The 22072-nt window shown below is 43.0% G+C and overlaps 1 protein-coding gene and 1 long non-coding RNA gene across 3 annotated transcripts in view; one reads left to right on the top strand and one right to left on the bottom strand.

The window, feature by feature from the left end:
* Positions 1–22072, top strand: part of LOC142472165 (uncharacterized) — a 190456-nt gene that overhangs the window by 120526 nt on the left and 47858 nt on the right. For both annotated transcript variants that reach the window (XR_012789617.1, XM_075579021.1), the window contains exons 7-14: positions 13026–13610; positions 14095–14139; positions 14276–14395; positions 15061–15099; positions 16719–16772; positions 17556–17609; positions 17764–17871; positions 20962–21015. Coding sequence is in view for 1 of the 2 variants with exons in the window: in XM_075579021.1 (XP_075435136.1) it covers positions 13026–13610; positions 14095–14139; positions 14276–14395; positions 15061–15099; positions 16719–16772; positions 17556–17609; positions 17764–17871; positions 20962–21015 (1059 nt within the window). In the remaining variant the exon portion in view is untranslated. The remainder of the gene's footprint in view (positions 1–13025; positions 13611–14094; positions 14140–14275; positions 14396–15060; positions 15100–16718; positions 16773–17555; positions 17610–17763; positions 17872–20961; positions 21016–22072) is intronic.
* On the bottom strand, positions 1645–19928 carry LOC142472167 (uncharacterized). Its single transcript, XR_012789618.1, has 4 exons — positions 19641–19928; positions 17496–17580; positions 13481–13608; positions 1645–2055 (listed from the first exon to the last, which is right to left on the bottom strand). It is a non-coding gene; the product is annotated as an uncharacterized LOC142472167 (long non-coding RNA).

The following is a 22072-nucleotide window of genomic DNA, read 5'->3' as shown; positions in this document are numbered from 1 at the left end:
TGGGCGTATTGCGGGGTTTGGTACACTGTGTGTGCATGTAAGGCCGTGATGATGTCATGTGAGTCGCGGGGCCTCTTTCCCGCCCTCGCATCACGTGACGTCGTCACGGTAGCAGGAGATATTGGCACCTTCAGAGGCCCCGTGCCCTCTGCAGGCCCCACTCCGGTAATCACAGTTTACTGTGTAGCCGGTTCTCCCTGTCCCAACCTCACATTGGGCCTCCTCAGGGAACTCTCATTCTGGCTATAGGGACTTTGGTGGTGCATACCTGCTGGTAACAGGAGGGCCTGGGTCTCCCGCGATGTCATGGGGGATAACAGGACAGGTTTCTCTGGGGCTGAGCCCGAATTCTTCTTAATGGTGCAGCGCCTCCATCTTGTGCAGCCCCCAGGTGTATGGGGTGGAGTATCTGCAAAAGAGTTATCTCCCTCTCCTCCCAATATACTCCACTCTCAGGCAGGAGGTAAAACAAAAGGGTTCTTTAATGTCCTGTTCTGCAGCAGTCAATACACAGCATACAGCACTTCAGCAGCAGGGTGTTCACCACCAGGATGATCTCCAGACACACTCCTTGTCCAATTTAGGAGGTGCCCCTTTCTCTTCTCTTACTCCTTGATGGAGCAAGATAGCATCTCACCTCTCCCCTAAGGGAGAGCCTTTTAGCTTACCAGAGCCTTGGTAGCTTAATTTGAACCCACCATCCTCTTTCTTAACTGCAGAGGAACCACCTCTCTCCAAGACTAGAGAGTAACACTGAACTACACTGAACTAGACTACAAAACAGGAAGGGGTAATTCCTTTAGTACAGATCCAGTAGTCCCACCCCTGTGCCTTTGATTGACACAAAGCATGAGCACTACCTTCTCTGACCAACTGAATCACAGTGGTTGGGGCAAACCCATTTTAACTCCTGGCAACCTGCACTTACAAGGGATTATTGCACAGGATGAGGACAGCATAATAGCCCAAACCTACCAGGGCTATACTGTAAATGTTACTGTTGTTCATTTAACCACCACAACATCTAAACTATGATTACAGACGTTGGGCCAGGGAAGAGTGCAAGGCCAGGTGCATTCGCTCCAATGGCTACACCATGAAGCCGGTCCTGGCGCCCAATATGGTGTTAACTGCCATTCATGTCAATGGCAGTTATCACCAGCTCGTACACGGTGCCTCACATCGGGCTTTGAAATGTCTTACAGTAATACTACTTACCTTTTATTTTGTGTCTCACATATAATGTGTGTGAATACTTTACCTGCCCGCAAGTTGCCTCTCCAACTGTATACAACCCTTATTTCAACTCTGCGGATCAATATAATTTTATAGTGAAGCTTTCCCTCTTGTATTCTCTATAATGGAGATGGAGATGAATCCTTAGATGCTGCCACTGTATTACTGGCTCTTGGCTTTTCATTCATCCCCCAGTGCTTCGTGATGAACACAACTAGACACAAAATAAGTTATGACGAGTAAAAAAAAAAAGTGACACAGCCCATCCACTGTACAGAGGATAAATACACAGTTTCCTCTTCTTTTTTTTTTTTTGCTCTTCAATGACAGATGCATTCTCAGTTTGAATGTATAATGGGTAACTTTGTGGCTGTCAAAGACCAAAGGCACAGTATTAAATTTAGGGGCTGTGGACCAGAAAGCAGAATTTTAATTGAATAATGCGGACATAAAAGAGTGGGATTCCATTGAAGTCTATGTTGACAATTCATTCTGAGAATAGATGAGACGGCACAGCAGTTGAGTAAGACATAGGATGCCAGCAAACGCAAAGGCAATCTCTGTTGGCGGAGGCGCCCCGCTGTGCTCCTGACTCTTACAAGAGAAGGGGGTAGGTGACACCAAACTAGACAGACCTCAATATTGCTGAGATGGGTGCTTGAATTTCCTAGCATTGCATACTGTATTAATGTCACTTCTTTGCTGCTGAAAAGGGCCACTGATGTGCGATCTTCTGCTTTCTCTCTGACAGTAAGTCGTTTGTCTCTAAAAGAATACCTGACTGCATTTTCTTTGCTTGTGTGTCCGTCCATCTTTCCTCTGCAATGAAAGTATACTCGTAGTTAGATTGTAAGCTTTTCAGGGCAGGGTCTCCTTTAACTACAGTATGTATTATGCTTGTTCCCATTATCTGTTATAATATTATGTCACGTATATTACTGTAAAGCACTATAAGGCCTCGGACATGTTACGTGCTTGCTGGCGGAAGCGCGCTGAGGCGCGCTCCCGCTCAGCACTGAGCCCCTACAGCCGCAATTAGAGCGGCTTTAGTAGGGGCTCACCTGCGCTTACGCGCGCTTGCGGAAGCGCAGGTCTTGGGGGAATTTAAAATTCCCCCGCTTGCCGGCGAGACAGGCCGGTCACGTGAGCGGTTCGCCCAATGAGGGCGAACCAGCTCCGTGACGTCACTGGCCCGCCCCCGGCCAGTGACGCGCCCGCCCCCGGACCGCCCCCTGACGGCTGCTGAGAGCGCTTGCGGTAAGCAACCGCAAGGCCAGGGAAAGCACCCGTTTTCCCTGCGCCTCAGCGCGCCTCAGCGCGCCTCAGCACGCCAGCAGGGACCGTGGACTCGGCCTAAGCCTTGATGGCACTATATAAATAAAGATATATACATACATTGGGTAAGATAATGATTAATATTAGTAACATTGCCGCCAAAGCAGTGTGTTGCATACAATGAAGAAGTTTCTCCTTCTCCTTTTCCCCACCCAGTTATAAAAGGAACTTGTTGAAGTATTAAAACACATTTTGTTTAAAACTGGTGTGACGTACTGCATTCTGGTATAGTATGGTGTACATGCAGTGCTTTGTAATATATTTGTGAAATGAAACACTCCTATGCACTGCCCACCAGCAATATGGAACCAATAAGATAATGACCTCTAACGCTGGTTCAATTGTCCATCACGGTTTTAGCATGACAGCTTAATGCTGGGTCTTAAGCCATTATGGTAAATTGCACTTTCAGGGAAGACGGATTCTTTGAAGTTGTGTATATTGTTTGCAAAACATACATACAAATCTTTAGCTTAACAGCCTCAGAGATTTAATGATTACATTTTTCCCAGACTTGCTTTGGACCAACCAGGGTACAGAACACATCTTCATCCCAAAAGCTCATGCATACGAACGATCTGTGCATTATTTTATATTGGTTCATCCAAAGGTATTACAGCCCACAAACCAGGCCATTGTTGTGTCCGGGGCCAATACTTTTACTAGGACTCTTCACTTAATGGTGTAACAACACCAAAAAAAACTATTAGGGAGATGGAGTAACATACAGGAGAGCTCTTATTTTTCTCTTAAAAAGAAATTATATATATATCTTCAGATAAGGGTAAGACTTTACTGATAGGTAAGGTCACTTAGAAAGTGCAATTATTGTGGGTACAGGGATATAGCCCATCAGTGGCATACATAGTGGTGTGAGATTGACATACGTGCCCCAGGGAGCTTGCAATTTAAGTGGGAGGTCGCCGGTTTCTGTTTTAGTGCGCTTGGGCACATAGGGAATAGTACCCGAGAGATTCGGAGCCATTAAGCAGAGGGCAAGGGATCAGCGAGGAGAAGGGCAAGGGATCAGCGAGGAGAAGGGCAAGGGATCAGCGAGGATAAGGGCAAGGGATCAGCGAGGATAAGGGCAAGGGATCAGCGAGGAGAAGGGCAAGGGATCAGCGAGGATAAGTGGCACAAAGCTCTTTTTAGGTCACACAGAGAGCCAAATGTAAACGTTTTTTTGAATGAGTGGATCAGGCCCATTTACTTTTCCTAGCTGACAGGAAAGGGCGAGGGGGGGAAGGGGCCAGGAAGATTGAGTCAACTGGTGGTAGGGTTTTCTTTGAAGTTGAACTTGTGATGAAAGATAGCAAAATGTCAGAATGGAAGATGTGAAGAGCCCCAAGCTAGGAAAGTCTGTTCTCTTTAACCCCTTTTGCTGCTAGCTGAGCCTCAAACACATTGCTGTGTAATGCTTTTCATGCCTCGCCAGCAGAAGAGAAGGGTTCATGTCCCCATTCCCTCCCGGACCTTAAATCATACTAATGTCCATAAGAATTTCCAGGAGATGTTTGGTCCCATTCCCAAGCCCCACTGCACTCTCCTCCCATCCCCATATGACATCGTCTGTTCTATATAAGGAATAAGCACAGAGAAGGGAGGGAATTGAACAGTAGTTCGCTTAGAGAGCCCGGCCACACCTGCTTCATGTGCTGCCTCCAGGTTTGTGGAAGGCATAGGGAGCAGGACTCTGGCTGAGTAGCAAGGGGTGGGGTGGGATTAGCTGTGGCAGTCAGTGCCGTCTCTGGCCCTTCACCGTGTTGCATGGATAAATGGGTTCCTGCTGCTGAGCTTCATAACATTATGAGGCTTCTTGTGGTCTTGAGCTGCCTACTGCTGTCCTCCTGTACTGAGGTCCAACTCACCAACAACACCCAGGTAAGCAGCAGAAAAGAAGTGCTTGCTGGAACAGCTTCATTACTACTTAATAGTAATACTAATATTTATTATTAGCACTACTATTATTACGGTTATTCTATATACCTTTAATCTTGATAGCACCTACAGTGTACATATGTAGACAACGTTACTGCACCCACTAATGTGACTCTGCATCAAAACCGGCGTGGCATTTAATGCGCTATTTGACGCCCCACCACTGAAGGAAGTGTTGCTGCATGTGAAACGATGTGCCCGCCTGGCGCCATTAACCGCGTTTTATCTTACAACATTGGCCCATTAACAGGTGTAATAACGTTGCTTACCTCTGTATGGAACACTGGCCATAAATGTCACAATGGTAATGACTCTCTTCCCTTTGGAGAGATAGTGTAATATGGTGTGCCCCGAGCTGGGGCGGATGATATTTTCCATGACAAGGGATCACGCTGGTGTTATTTTCTTTTAGCATCAGTCACAGTAACACGTTTCTGGTCCACCTTACTCTGACTCTCTGCATTGAGTGCCAGCTACCGACAATACCGGTCTTAGAAGTAATATTGCGCATCCGAGAAAGAAGCCCCAATGGGCATCCAATGTGTCAAATTATGTAGTTAATTTATGTATTTTTTTATTCTTCCCATACGTATGGGACATTTAGTTCAAGTTTGGGGCCGAAACATGTTAAGCTGCAAGCACGTCAAGGCAGACCCTTTCAGCAGGTTCTGTAGCATCCCATGAAGGAGTGGCTCAGTGAGTAACGACACGGAGTTTGAATCAAGGGAATCTGGTTAAGTTCCCGGTGTCAGCTCCTTGTGACCTTGAGCAAATCACTTGATCTCCCTGTGCATCAGGCACCAAAATCATAGATTGTAAGCTCATCTGGCAGGGACCTGTGTCTGTAACATTCCTATGTGCTGCGCACCGCGCACTATACTGTAATTGTGTTGAGTCCCATTGCGAGAAAAGCAGTATATGAAACAGCGTTATTATTAAGTATATCCGTAAATATATAATACTGTACATGGGATTTAGGTTTTAAGATTGTACATGTCTAATTGTAATATTGCGAATGCAGCAAGTTAGCTAAAAGCTGGTGTGTAAGTTAGAAAAGTCTGCAATATAAAAATGCTCAAGCTGTGAGCCTTGTGGGTAGCTCCCGACACAAGGGCCCCTGCTTACGAAGTGGCGTTATTGCATAGCACAGGGGTGCTCAACTCCCATCCTCCATAATATCCCTGCTTCAGCACAGGTGGCTCAATCAGTTCCTGCTTAAGCATAGGCAGCTCAGTCTTCGATTGCTGGGGTTTCCTGAAAACCTGACCTGTTGGAGGAGAGTGGGGGAGGGCTGGAGTTGAGCCCCGCTGGCATAGCACACCTGTCTGCACTGGAAAACGCTGCAGGGCCAATACAAGCGACACAACTTTTTTTCTGCTTTGAATCCATACCACATCTAAGAAACCTGTTAACGAACTTTCTTGCATTTCATGATATTCTTTAACCAGACAAGTTTATACCATTCCACACATGGCAGTGGCAGACTTTTTTTTTTAATGCCAGGCCCCACACTTATACATTGTGCTATATAATATGTGCCCTATGTTCCCATTTTTGGGAAAATAGGCTTCTTATACCAGTAAAGCCGAAGCACTTTATATAAAGGTGTGGCCAGTACAATTAGTTGGAGATAACATCCCACTGGTAATAGCCAAGGTGCACAGCAAACATGGTCTTTGTATCAATTGAGAACGACTGGAGCATTGTAATGAAGCGTGTGATCAAGATGCACACTGGAAAGTAGGAACAATTTAAGCAAAATAAATGTTTTGTAGACCAGTTTCATGGCATAGCACCATTGAAATTGAAGATATACAGGAAGAGTTTGGCGCCATGGTTATCAATTCTAATATATAGTCATTTTTTTTTTTTAATTATTATATAGCCATGGCTGTGTGCTGAATACTGTGCATACAATTGTTCAAGCACAATTAGGCAAAATGAATACCTGTGGCAAAGTCACACACAAAAAAGTGGGTTTCCCAATATCACAAAGCGTTGTTATTGGAATTCAAACATGATTCACACAATCTAATTCCAGTGACATATATGTAGATTTCTTGTCAGAGTTTCTGAATTCCTTGGAGGTGTGTGGGGGGGGGGGGGGGGAGAGGGGGTTAGGGGTTTATAAAAGTTTTGTTCTTGGAATTTTCGTCTCATATTCGTACAGAATGGAAATATCCTTGAGGCAGAATCTTTATAGGGTTTCTAATTGCACGTTTCTCTCTTCCGAAATTGATGAAACTGCCCTGCTTATCATGTGCTTATAATTACCAGCCATATGTTGTGTGTTGGGCCCCAGAGGTGGCTGCACATAGTCTTATGCAGTGCTAGAGAAAGAACATAACTGTTAGACGTGTAGTATAAAGAGTACACCAGCTCACTATAGCAATTGTTCACTCACTGGGAAAGAATAAAATAGGTAGCAATAAGGAGACAAAACCTGATGAGCCATTCTCTCTGGCCCACAGACTACTAGAGATTTGCTGTAGGGTACTGTACGTGTAACCATACGATTCTTCTCCATATACAAATATGGCAACTCTCACTGATCTTCTGTTATTCTAACTGCTTTGTATTCAGTTGCATTGATTCGTAACAGAAACGGTCTCATAGACTTTAATGCAGTATCACTGAGTAAAAAAATAAATACATCAGTGCATTTGTATTAGAGTCAGTCGCGCCGCACTTTAAATATAGGCCGCTTTCGATTACCTTTATTGAAAACGAATGACCTAAGCTGTCGATCAATTAATTCTCTCGTGTTCCATCAGCAAACATTCTGATCCCAGGGTTCACTAAATGGCTGCCTTTCTGTTTCAATCACTCCTTCAGTCGGAGTAACGCAGCAGCTACAATGTATTCTTATATTGCGAAGGTAACATTATCTAGTGTGACAGTTTGCAGCTCACACTGCTGGGAATATTGGCAACAAATTATCACAAACAAGATAGTGTTGCAAAGATCTTGCACTGCTGAGGAGGTGGGCTAAAACCTGCTATAGAAATCATAGGATGCTCAGCATATTAAAACTCATTAAAAATGGCATTGCGTTGAATTAAAAAAAAAATGTAGCAAATATCTAAAATACTACAGAACTGATTTATTTAAATAAAAAAACGGATATAGGATATTGCAGGGATTGCTCCTTTAAAATACATGTTCTTGGTTGAGAACTTTCAAATGTAATTTTGATCCCAACAGGTTGCTGTGTCGGCATCTATACTACCACCTATCAGCGCTATAAATCAGGTCACATTTTCTACCTTCAGCACTAGAGCGTGTGACGTTACTCAAGACACTCAAGTTAGGCCCAGCTACATATCTACTTAATTGTGCTGCTATTATATTTTATTTGACTCTTTTATGAAGGATTGAAAATACACAGAACAAATATACAGCCAATCTGTACAAGCAATGTAAAATACAGAGGGATAGGGAGAAACTGTGCAGTTTCACTAATTACAACACATTATTTAAGTTATGGTGACAAAAACCTTCAACCCACAGCAAATAAAAATATACCACTTGTGAGCACAGTCGCATGTCCCAGACAGGTCTGCTACCCTGCCTGTCCCCGTAATCTAATCACCACACAAGTCACTAGCGTTCCGCATTAATAATACAAGGGGATCCCTGGCATTTATTAAGCTTTCAGTCATTATTCGACATGTCTGATGTCTCCTCCCATAGAAGTAATGCTTTGCAGGATGTGTTATATGCTTACCACATGGCTTAAAAGGGGGAAAGAAGGCAGCCTTCTGAATATGTTTAAGAGCAGTTTGATTTCCTGTGTGATTTCCCTCCAGACCATTCAACTTCAGACAACCGTGGAAAGAAGAGAGAGTTCAGAGAACGTGTCGGTGTGACCCTTTTTCAGACTGATAGGTGTGATTTATCCACAGGGGGTACCGTACAGTATATACCAGAGTCTTCCAACTACAGAACGGATGTAGAACTGGAGCAGTAAAAATAAGAGAAACCAGATTTATTTTTATATTTTTAAAGAAATGGCTAGGATATGTTATACTGCAGATGTGGGTGACGGGGGATTTTTGCACTAGCTTTGCAGCTGGGAGACTTTGATACATAACACTGTCTTTTTATCAGTCTAGAAATCTGGATAAAAGATATTCCACTGTGGTAATCAAAGGCAATATCCATAACTGCTTTCAATGAAATTCAACTTCTTTCAAAAATCTGGTGCTGGGTTTCCCCCCCCCTCCCCCCCAAGCCAGTTGTATTCCAGGTTTGCAGCTGAGATACTTTACGTGACTGCTTTATTTTATATATATATATATATATATATATATATATATATATATATATATATATATATATATATATATATATATATATATATATATTACTTGTTACAATAGTTTTTTTCCCCTAACATCTAGCTCTGTCCTGAGCAAGAGTGGGGATTAGCACACCTAAAGTGGATAACACCATTCTATAGTTCAGCAGTGCTCAATTCCAGTCCCCAAGACCCCCCAACAGGTCAAGTTTTAAGGATATCCCTGCTTCAGCACAAGTGGCTGAATCAGTGGCTCAGTCGTTGATTGAGTCACCTGTGCTGAAGCAGGTATAGCCTTAAAACCTGACCTGTTGGGGGGTTCTTGAGGACTGGAGTTGAGCACCCCTGCTCTAGTCAAGACATTGTTGCAAAAAAAAACCCCAAACAAACAAAGAAAACTTTTATTGAGTCTTTGGACGAGCGCAGAGACAGACACTGGTCCGTTTCGGCTCTTGTGGTCTCTGCACTTGTCTGAAGACTAAATAAAAGCAGAGAGTGCTGACTAAGGAGTGGTAAGTAACCTAAGTTGGGTGTGCTGAGCCCTGCTTGCTTTTTATTACTTTGTCATGTTTTGGCTTATGCACCCCATGAATATATGACCTTTGCAATGTGTTTTTTGGAAACTAGTTTGACCGGTGCGCGGCCCCCAACGGCTCCAAACCCACCCCCAAAATTGCTAACTGATGTAAGTAGAGCGAAACTGACACAGGGCTCTTTGATACATTGCTGCAAAGTGGTCCACAGTTAAAATGGTGCAATTATCATTGGTGGTGCAATGGTCCAGTTTACGATGCTTGACATGTACGGCCCAGTGTCTGTCTCCTGCAAAAGTGGTGCAGGAAAAACACTAGGTGGAATATCTTATTGCCTCATAGGTGTGGCTTTGTGCACTAGTTTTCCAGCACTGTGATTTCTGTAGCTTAAGTAGGGGGCACCATAGTTTAAACAAAACTCAATACTGGTTCAGAAAAAGCAGCAGTTATAGGCAATGCTTTAATAATTCTGGTTATTTGCCACAAATTGTGCTCCATAGAAATGCTGCTTCCCCCTTTGCTGTTTTCTCATGACTGGCTTTCATGATTGTTGAAATCTTTGGGGGTTGTCTTTCTGCAGAGGTTAAAAGCAGAAATAATAAGGGTGGGGTTTGTTTCCCCCTTCAAGCTAATGAATTACGTTGTCTGGAATATATCAGAGCAATATAGGGGGGTTGCACCCGCTCAACCTAGTGTGACCGCTAGGATCACTGAATCAGACTGGTGCAATAGGGCAAGGAGACTAATCAGAACACAGAGAACACTGTATGATGTAGAGACACAGAGCATACATCAGGCAGACCTGTCCCTGATATGTATACAAGAATTGGTTTCATGGTAGACCAACAAGTAAGAAAAGAGTATAATATTTTAGGATCGCGATGCGGCATCAAGATTTACAACCAAGCAGAAAACTGCTACTTTCTACACTGTATTTCTTCATGATATATTCCAGAACACAGAGAACACTGTATGATGTGGAGACACAGAGCTACTGTCCCTGCTAGTTAGTAACTACACATAGGGATAGAAATGCGGGAAAGGGGTACCCTACACACCTCTGAGGGTCAGAGCTAGTGGGTTACACGATCCTACAGTATTGTTCTATCCTCACAGGGTCAACATATATTGGTGTGTAGGGTACCCCTTTCCCGCATTTCTATCCCTATGTGTAGTTACTAACTAGCAGAGACAGGTTTTGTGGGGCTCACACCACCATTGTTCTAACGATCTATGCATGTCAGCTGTACTAATATCTATGTGTGTTACTAATGATCACCATTGCCACTGATTCACCTTCTACCCCATCATTGATGTATGGTATACAGTGAGCTAGATATTACACACATTGAACTGCCTCTAGTGGATGTATATATTTTATATAGTGCTCCTTTGACGTCATCCATTTCAGTTAGCCTTCACTGCCTTATACCATAGGCATTGACTGTGTGCTACCTGTAATTTATAGTGCTTATGTTTAGTTTTCCAACTATTTTGGATCAACTATTTGGCAATTTGCCCTAATAGCACCATTTGTATTCGGTTCATTCCATTCACCATTTAATCTGGCACCATTTTTAACCAACATTAATAAAGCATACTCAAACACTATTTACAGGTTTGGTTCAGATTATTCCTGTGTTGTTGCTTTTTTACTAGGGTGACTTACCCCTCAGATTTTGAGTGCATTAATAGGGCCTTATCTGTATGCTCTGTGTCTCCACATCATACAGTGTTCTCTGTGTTCTGGAATATATCATGAAGAAATACAGTGTAGAAAGTAGCAGTGTTCTGCTTGGTTGTAAATCTTGATGCCGCATCGCGATCCTAAAATATTATACTCTTTTCTTACTTGTTGGTCTACCATGAAACCAATTCTTGTATACATATCAGGGACAGGTCTGCCTGATGAAATCCCCCATAGGTCCAGAAAGAGACTTCCGTGACATTCTGAGCCAACATAATAATCTTCCACAAACATTTTAGCATTGAAGATGCCCCAAAAATGTGTTATAAAGTCAGGTTATCATATTACACACATAATACGTCCTGTAAATATATGAACTCTTCTGTTAGTATGCAGGAGGAACTCTTGCAGGGATTCTCAAACATTCTATTATTGTGGACCACTTCAACAGTAATAATCATTTGGAGTAACACCATACATACCTAGCTACAGTAGGTCTGGTAATATATTTATGGATCATCTATATAAGGAATATTATGACATATCCTGTTACAACTTAAAAGATAGAGTTTCCATTTTGACTTCCAATGGCAACCCTACTCCCTTCCCTACTTGGGAATCAACATTACCAGGTCTCTAAACTCTGTGTACCGATTAAACTACCCTCTTCAATAATCAGGGTTCTGAAAAAAAGATCTAGAAAGCTGGAGTAAATATAAGATCTCATGGCTGGAAAGGATTACATTGGTAAAGATGAATTGAGGATCATGTACCTCTTCCGCACGCTTTCTATACCAGTAGTAGGGAAAGATATGAGACCTAGGACATCGGAGGATAAATAAATCAGTTATGAATAGACCCATGGAGCTGGGGGAACTATCTCTCCCAGACCCAATGAAGTACTACTATGCCTCCCAATTTGCTCAGATTCTTATATGGAACTCCAGGAGAAAGGCCAAGGGGTGGGTGGAGATCAAACGCTAAGAGGCAGGCCCAGACAATATGGATTCTCTTATGGCTAGTCAAAACAGACAGACCCCTTCAGGTCCATGCTCATCCAGTGATTAGACACTTTATAGCCCTGTTGGACCATCTAAAATTTTAGTTCAAACTTACTGCAAAACGATCAGACATGACCCCGCTTTTCAATAACCCGAAATTTCCCCCTGGGTGGCCCAAAGGTGCATTCCAGGTATGGAAAAAGTGTGCACCCTAATAATCAAGGCTATGATATGATTCACGGGTCTTAAAACATTCCCCGATTTACAAGAAAAAAATGAATTACCCTCACCAAGCCAGCAGAGGGACTGGGCGACTGACCAACGGTACATTTACTGGCAATCTAGCAGGAACCAAATTAATATCCCTTCCCCCTTTCTTCTCCTGTCTCAATGTTGTCAGTTTCGTGTCTTGTATGAATTCTAAATATCACCCTCAGGGATTGACCAGAGTGGTCAGGATTTATAATCCCCTCTCAACTGTTATGAGTGTATGTATTTATAATCTTTGCTGGTGTATCATACTGTATAATTATCTTGTCCCTGGTCCTCCCCGTCTTTGTTCTGTACTCCATCAAAACTTTCAATGGATAAATATGTAAAAAAAACAAAACCAGAGGTTTCATAGGATGAATTGGGAGTTATTGCACAAAATATTGCAACATATTCCACAAGAGGGCGGGGGTGGGGGGCTGCTATAATTGGTGGAGTGTTTTCTTTACCCTCTCTAAATGTAATAGGTTAAGGGGTGTTAAGTTCTGCTCCCAACGATCTACATCAAATATGATAAAAAAAGATTAGTAGGATTCATATATAATCCACTGGTGCAAATTGGTGCTACTGAAAATGTTCCCTCTGTATTTCAGAAAATTGTACCATGTTGATACATATTACTATCACAATACTAATACAATTACAATACTATCTATGTATATTTTTACTACTGCTCTTTAATACCAGTCGGTTTATTGGTTTGGAATTTTTCTTGCCACTTGTAGAGTTCCCCATCTAACACATCATGGAAGAGGTCAGACGAGGGAAGAGGAGGGCATGCAGCTGGTATCGAGCAGACCGTGGAGCCAGATTCTCACAAGCACCTCCTCAATGAGTTGGATCTGTCAGCACTGAAAGAGGAAGGGCTCATCCCGGCGCACAGCCAGAATGCTCTTCTTACTGGGGACCATGGAAGTGTTAAGGCATTTGGGAAAGAGGAACACCGCAAGAAACTGGACCCGACAGAGGAAAACATCACAAAGGACAAACCAGAGAAGCGCCCTGTGTCTGCACACACAGACAAATCCACTAACGACATCGTAGACCTGGCCAAAGACCCTTCTTCGTCCAAACCAAGTTCACTTCCCACACCTAAGGTGACCGGTGGATTCATCAACTCAACCCCAATTCCACCAACATCTACAGAACAGAGTGAGACAAGGACCGGGCTGCTACCTACCTCTTACAATGTCAGCGAGACACAGGGGGGTTCAGGGAGTACTGGGGGCCTCCAGGATCATGAGTATCCCAAGAGAGAAATTCCAAGGAAACCAGCTATTCGGGGACATCCTGGACCACGTGGTATGCCTGTAAGTGTGAGAATGTTATTCTTATTGTTCATTTAACAGCATGAACATATTATGCAGCAGAGTACAGTGGAAGAAGAGACACAGTGACATGGAAATAACATTATGTAAAAATCAACACACGTAATACAAATACAGTGACATAGTGATGTACAGTGGTAGTAAAGGAGGTTCCTGTTAGAAGTAAAATATGGCGTGGAATTAGAGGGTGGTGGGGTTAAAAAAAAGTGAGATACTGACACCTACAGGAAGAAGAGGGAATGGAGACCTAAGTCATCCATTGGTTCCTCATCCAACGTACACTACAGACAGTGGGTATCCATCATGCCAGATCTCTCCTTAAGGGTGGTTTTTTTAAAGCCTTTCGGGGGGGTTACTAATAGACACTACAGGGTGGAAGGAAGGGAAGGAGGGAAATTATTTGGTTATAGGGCTGCTGTATAAATGGGTGAACATATTAGAGTAACTCCACTGTTATACATTTAAGGGCTGCCCTGGTCGTCCTGGACACCCTGGACCGAAGGGAGACAAGGTGAGCGAAACTTATTTAAAAGGGGGGTGGGGGGGGGTTGCTTTTCATTGATCCATGTTAACGGGCTGTTTTCTCAGCTTGTAGCAGTCAAGAAAGGCATCCAGAGGTGCTGTGACTGACCTCTTTCTTCACACAGGGGTATTCAGGTGTGATGGGGCGTGTAGGTATGACTGGGAACCCTGGGCCACGTGGCCCACCAGGATTGCCCACTGTAATGATCTGGAGCAACTCTAAGGAAGACTGGGCAGCATTCTATGTAAGTCAGACAATCAGCAAACAATGATGCTGTCTCTGCATTGTTTACCTTGTTCATCTCCGGAACCCTCTGTCCATTTCTAGATATCAGTCCATTTATGGACCTCCCTAGCCACTTCTGGGCCCATCCATTCACTTCTGGCCCTCCCTGTCCACTTTTGGGTTTATTGGTGGACCTCTCCATCCTTTTCTTGATTATGTTGCTTATCTCTGGGTCTCTCTGCTTGTAAATAACTAGGAAGCACTTTCCAACTATTACTGTGCTATGATTCGTCTCCTTCTAACTATTGAACATATTCGGTCCGCAATAATTGTATTGTTCTTCTAGTAGAAAAGCGCCATGGAAATCACGCTTCAAAGTTTCCCAAGAGCAAAAAAAAACAAAACTGGAGATTTATCAAAAGAAAAATCCAATTACGAATAATTGGATTTATTTCCTTTAAAATAAAAAAAAAATGCAAATTCAAGTGTTGCACCAGGGAAGATTTGAAAAATCACCACCGTGTATATTTGCTCATGTTAAGTATGATAATCCGATCTAGACGTTCATGTACTAATTTACCGTAAGAGTTGATTCAGTATGAAATGCATGATTCATTGCCCAGCAAGGTGCTCATGTGATTTATATTTCTTACCATCTGTTTCCTTTGTTTTCCCCCCTTCTAGCACACCTCGTTCTATCAGCTGCTGCATGCAGGCTGGCCTGTGAGTGTCTGTCCTTCGTTATCACAGCTGGCCTGCCCTCTTGGTATAATGGACCCTCTTCTGTCCTCTAGTGTGATTCTATGGGGCTCTACCGAGTTAGTGAAGTGATAATAAAGGGTTAAATGGGCCTTCCAGTAGTGTTTGCAGCCGGACAGGCTCAGTGAACGATGCCCTTCATGTAATCGATTAAAGTTCTTCTGGGTAGCTTTATTGCAGGGAAAGATTGAAGGCGCGCAGGCCTGTACGTGTTTATATCGCAGGTGGGACCATGTAGTAACTCTTAATGGGGGCTATGTGAAGTCTCCAGGATGCAAAACTTTCGTTTTAAAGCTACAGTTCAAGCTGCCGTTTTTAAAAGTGATTATTATTATTATTTCCATTCAATATGTGCATCAATACAATCTGCACACTGACAAGTGATTAGCTAAGTTGCCGATCGTTCCGTTCTCCTGTGATCGGTCGGCAGTGATTCGGCTCAGGGGTTCTTTGAATCACTGTCAGTGCTGCAGAAGACTACTCAAGAAGCAAAGTTCTGTGGGGAAGATCATGTGACCAGGCAGGCACTTGATACAATTGGTGCACTGCTAGAGAGGGCAAAAGGAGTGTGCCCGAGCCTGTCTCCTAACAGGAAGGAGATGTGACTTTGTAAATGGTTGCTATAGGAACAAAAATGCCTGTTACATTAGAATACATTAAAAATATCTTTAAATTATTATTTTAAATGCTACAAGTATTTTCTCATAATACAGGCATACCCCGCTTTAAGTACACTCACTTTAAGTACACTCGCGAGTAAGTACATATCGCCCAATAGGCAAACAGCAGCTCACGCATGCGCCTGTCAGCACGCCCTGAACAGCAATACCGGCTCCCTACCTGTACTGAAGCTGTGCGCAAGCGGGGAGACTATAGAGCCTGTTACACATGTGTTATTTACATCAGTTATGCACGTGTATGATGATTGCAGTGCAGTGCATGCATCGATAAGTGGGGAAAGGTAGTGCTTCACTTTAAGTACATTTTCGCTTAACATACATGCTCCGGTCCCATTGCGTACGTTAATGCGGGGTATGCCTGTACAGAACTGATTTATTAAAAACACACACACATAGGATATTGCTTGAACTGCAGCTTTAATGATAAATCGGCACATTTTTTTTCGCAGCCCCCTTAAATACTACAGCCAGTCTCTAATGTCCAGTGTGCGGTAAACACCTACATGGCACTAGTTTGCTTGGCTTTACAGTCCCCTTTAGAATTGCTCATGGGACAGTTACTGACATTATTGCCTGTGTGGGGCTCTGGCATGGCTGGCATACTTTGTGCCCATCCCACTGAGTATTATAGTTTTGCAGACAACTCTCTTGGCACCGAACCCTCCTCCCTTTCCCACAACAGTTCTCTCTTGACCTGTAGCCATATCCCAAGATCCCTGAGTGAGAATAACTCTGGCAGTGTATTGGGGTTATTTATAGTGCGTGCATTGTGTAAAACAATGAGAAACTGTGCCATACAGGTACATCGGGCCATACCTGCCAATATCAATATGTTTTTATTTAGGGGTATAGTGTTGGCATTAGGATTTATTGTCAACAATGTTGATCTGTTTGTTTCTCTAGAGAAGTCCTGGTCATGTGGGCCTTCCCGGCATTTCTGGAAAGCCAGGACCACCGGTGAGTATGTCAGTGGGCTATGTATGAAGAATATGGGGGCCGGGAATCATCAAAGTGAGAAGATCGGGTGGTAAATGCCATCGCACTTGGATGACTCTTGACCTAAACGTTATATGGAATATGGATGAATGTGCTTTGTTTAAACTTTGCACTGGGTACTAATTACATAAAGCAGGGGCGGCTAACTGCAGTCCTCAAGGACCAACAACAGGTCAGGTTCCTCAAGGACCACCAACAGGTCAGGTTCCTCAAGTGTCACCAAGAGGCCAGGTTTTAAGGATGTCCCTGCTTCACCACAGGTGGCTCAATCAGTGCTCAGTCAGAATGACTAAGTCACCTGTGCTGAAGCAGGGATATCCCTAATACCGAACCTGTTGGTGGCCCTTGAGGACTGCAGTTGGCCACCCCTGACAAAGAAACAGGAGTGGTTAAAAGAGTCACTACTTGGCATGCATGTTAAGGACATGTACTGTGTTAATAGAAATATATCTTAGGTGGAGAGCAATTTGTAATCAGTGTCTACATTAGTATTTATGTATATGTCCCAAACAGTTAATTGCACTATACTGTGTATGTAAGTGTTTACAGAACTGTACATTACAGTATTCATGTATCTGCATTGCAAATTGTAGAAGTCCCATGGAGACAGAAAGGGATTGATTGGCACATTTCAATGTCTGGATGACAAACACAAAAATACCTTTACAATTGGCTTCCACTTACACAATTTTGGCTTCATGACAGTCCCACATATTTCTCAGCTGTTTCTTTACTCATGTGTAGGGCCTGAGCGGACAACCAGGGTGGCCTGGAGAAAAGGGACAACAAGGCTACATGGTATGTTTGTTCATATCTGACACCTAGCGTCATCTGCCTGCCCTCTTAATCCTTTCTCTGAATGCTCCTGCCCCATTCTCTATCTGACTCCTTTCTGCCCCCTGATAGTTTCCTGGCTTCTGGATGTACTGGTTCTTTTTGATTTGCTACACAGGGGATGCCGGGACCAAAGGGGCAGCAAGGATTCCCAGGATTTTCTGGGGAAGACGGATCGCCTGGATTAGATGGGAAACCAGGTTCACCTGGAATACCAGGGGAAAAGGTGAGGCTCATCAGAGGGGCTGTAGCAAAATCACTGGCTGATAGAATTTCAGGTAGAGCAGCAGTTCCCAACCTTTTGTACATTGTGCACCCGCTGCTTGAAAATATTTGTTCCGCGAACCCCTACTTAATCAATCTTATTGCCAACTCATCAGACTATTGCTAACAAACCTGTTTGACCAATCCCAGGCTGTATAGGGTCTTGATAGCAAAGTTTAGTGGTATAAGCGCTCAAGCGCTGGATCCTCAGAATATATATATATATATACAAAATAGCACATAAATCAAGGCACAGGGTAAGAGGCTAGTGGTATATAGAGAATAAAAAGTCAGGTAGCTTCAATACACATGTATGCAGATGACACAATTTTATATGCACACAGCCCTCGCATCTCCGACACATACTTCAATCTGACTTTTTGGGACTTGAAAATTGGATTTTCTAAAACAAACAGTTTGTAAACACTGACAAGACTGTAACAATGGTATTTGGGACCAAGGCTAAATTTTTCAAGCTCTAAATGACAGCGCTTCAGATCAGAACCACGCCAAAACTACCCTAACTCCTGTTACTAGTTTTAAATACTTGGGCATATGGTTTAATTCTCATTTAACATTCAGGATGCACATTGATACCCTGACATCCAAAAGCTATGATAAACTTTACAGGAACAAATCCTCCCTAAGTCTGCTGGTCAGAAAGTGTATCGCACAGCAGATACTAATGCCAATTATCGACTATGGGAACATAGTATATGGCTCGGCACCCCAAACCCACCTTAGCAAACTTATACCCTCTACAATTCAATATGCCGTTTTGTCCTCCAATGCAACTACAACACACATCATTTCGAAATGCTCAAAGAAGTAGATTGGTCATCACTTGAGTCTAGGCGCAAAGTTCACCTTTCCTGTCTTGCCTTCAAATACTTTCTGGGCAATCTACCCGTCTATCTGAACAAGCTCCTCACCCCTACCACATGCAACACTTATCATCTGAGATCTGACTCCAAAAGACTGTTCATGGGCCCAAGGCTCAATAAAGTATCCGGCCGTTCCTCCTTCTCTTACCGTGCACCCCAAAACTGGAACAATCTACCGGAGACTCTCACATCCACCACCAGTCTAAGTTCGTTCAAAACAAAAGCTGTCTCACATTTTTATCTGGTCTGTAACTATTACATACGCCTATAATATATACAGTATTGTCTTTAACTGTGCATGCAGTGTCTTGTATATAATGTATATCCTGTTCATTTATGTAACTGTATTTGAAACCATGTATTATTTGTCATCTTAACTCTATGCCCAGGACATACGTGAAAACGAGAGGTAACTTTCAATGTATTACTTCCTCGTAAAACATTTTATAAATAAATAAATAGATCTCAAGTGGTGGGGGGTCCTGAAAAGGGACAACATACTGTAACACTGAAGGAAGAGAGTGATGGGACTAAGCCCACTCCTCACAACCTCATTGGGATAGTCCCAGGACAGCTATTATAACACATGAAGCAGTAATAAATATGTACTCACAAATATAAAAATGCCTCTGTCCTGTGCCTCTAGTTAGCCGTGCTGCTCGTTGTGGAGTAAAGATATAGCAAAATAGGAGGTGCAGCGCACAGCCAAGAGAGTGGGTCCAAGGAAGATATTAAAATAATTTCTTTATTTAGTCCATTTAAAAAAATGGAGATGCCACAGACCTCCAACGCATTTCGTGCGCGTTGCACTTTATCAAGGAGTCCATGACAAACCCAAACAACATACCTTAAATACATATTCGAAAAGGCCCCGTTTCGCGCCAACAATGTGATGACATCACTGCGTCACGGGGGTCCGCACTCGCGTGCTGACTTCGCATCAACAGCGCATGCTAACAATGCTAGTTCCCTGAGGGCAGCTTCAGGAACTCCTGATCTGCCTTCGGTTGAGCCCCAGGCCCAATGTGAGGGCAAGTGCAAGACCCGCCCCCATAGATATCACCGTTGCCACGGAGACCAGCAATACATGAACATACTCGAGCTAAAAAAACTTCAAAATGAGTCGAAAAAACTTTAACAAACATAAACACAATTCCTATAACAGCACAATAATATTAAAAACAGGTATCTTGTGATAAACTCTACCTCCTCAAACACAGCCATCAATCACAGAAAGGACTATAAATATAATCCATCATACTTTATAATACATAAGAAATTAAATATCTATGGTATAAAGGGTATAAACCTACAGCAGCTATTTTGAAAGCAATAAGGATCTATCCCCTATATGGCTAATATATATAAAGATCACTAAGTATATAGCATTTGTCATGGACTCCTTGATAAAGTGCAACGCGCACGAAACGCGTTGGAGGTTTGTGGTACCTCCCATTTTTTAAAATGGACTAAATAAAGAAATTATTTTTATATCTTTCTTGGACCCACTCTCTTAGCTGTGCGCTGCACCTCCTATTTTTGCTCTATAGGGTCTTGAGCTTGTGGGGGGAACACACCTTTAATAAGGTGCCAAACTTCACCTTAGTGCGTGCAGACAGCATGGATGGTATAGCTGTCAATTACTGCAGGAGCTTCCAAAGTCACGCCTTGCTGCTGTGGATGCAAAGCATTGCGGGGAGTCATTTTGGAAGCTCCTGCTGCAATTGAAAGCTATACCACCCATGCTAAGGTGCACTTTTGAGACTTGCTAAGTGCACTGTCCCCCCACGGGCTCAGGAACCCCACTGTACTGCCTGGGAGCCACCATTACCCCTTGGAGACTCCTCCCGAATCCCCTGTTAGGAATCACTGATGTAGAGAATAACGCCAAGGAGCCCTTTGCATCAGCAGATTCTGCTGAGCATCTTTCTCTTGAACCCTATACTGCTCAACATTGTGCAACCCTCCTGTGAAGCTCCCTTCTATATAATCTGCAGTGATACTTCGCTTTGTATGCTAGAGAATCTGCACTGTATGATTTCATGATCCAATCTCTGCTGAAGTTCATGCAGAAAATCACTTGTTTAAACCCTTCACTGTTACATTATCTCACTCCCTCCATCATTCCAATGTATATTTGTATATTTGCAAGTTCTCTTTTGTTGCAGGGTCCACAAGGGTTTAAGGGGGACCAAGGACAGACGGGAGAACAAGGGGAAGAGGTGAGTTGCCCATCGTAAGAACTACATAGTTACATAGTTGACGAGGTTGAAAAAAGACGTGTCCAAGTTCAACCTATACTTCAATTAGATTGTAAGCTCCTCGGAGCAGAGACTCCTCTTCCTAAATGTTACGTTTATGTCTGAAGCACTTATTCCCATGACCTGTTATTTATATTATTTGTTATTTATATGATTACCACGTGTATTACTACTGTGAAGCGCTATGTACATCAATGGCGCTATACAAATAAAGACATACAATAAGACATACAATACTAAATTTAGACGACCGATACAGTACTTATCCTAAATGTGTCTGCGTTTTCTGGACAGCAGGCTGATGGGTTAATATCATGTAACCCAGCTAGATTTTGGTGAAAAAGATGAACTGTTTTATGTGGATACTTTGGAAGAATTCTTCTGCATTTAACGTTTGCTCTTGTAATAGAGAGAACGTTCCCATTATTCTAACATCTCACAAGTAATTACCAAGGGTACCCCAAGTCTGCTGAGTTTTAATTCATGAGATTAACATTTTGTTACTTAAACTGTCAAGCAAGGTACCCAAAAGATATACAGGCATACCCCGCTTTAAGGACACTCACTTTAAGTACACTCGCGAGTAAGTACACATCGTCCAATAGGCAAACGGCAGCTCATGCATGCGCCTGTCAGCACGTCCTGAACAGCAATACCGGCTCCCTACCTGTACCGAAGCTGTGCACAAGCGGGGAGACTATAGAGCCTGTTACAAATGCGTTATTTACACCAGTTATGCACATATATGACGATTGCAGTACAGTACATGCATCAATAAGTGGAAGAAGGTAGTGCTTCACTTTAAGTACATTTTTGCTTTACATACATGCTCCGGTCCCATTGCGTACGTTAATGCGGGGTATGCCTGTATACACACTCGGTAAAAAAAAAGAAAAAGATTTTGGCATTTGCTTGTGGCGTTATTAATTGTTTATTTATGTTGTGGCAACATTTTAGGTTCTGAAACACAATGAGGGGAAGGATGACAACATACAATTAATGTGTAATGTAAAATTGG

Source organism: Ascaphus truei, chromosome 21 (assembly GCF_040206685.1).
Source record: "Ascaphus truei isolate aAscTru1 chromosome 21, aAscTru1.hap1, whole genome shotgun sequence".
Lineage (NCBI taxonomy): Eukaryota > Metazoa > Chordata > Amphibia > Anura > Ascaphidae > Ascaphus > Ascaphus truei.
This window is presented reverse-complemented; position numbering and strand designations above follow the sequence as displayed.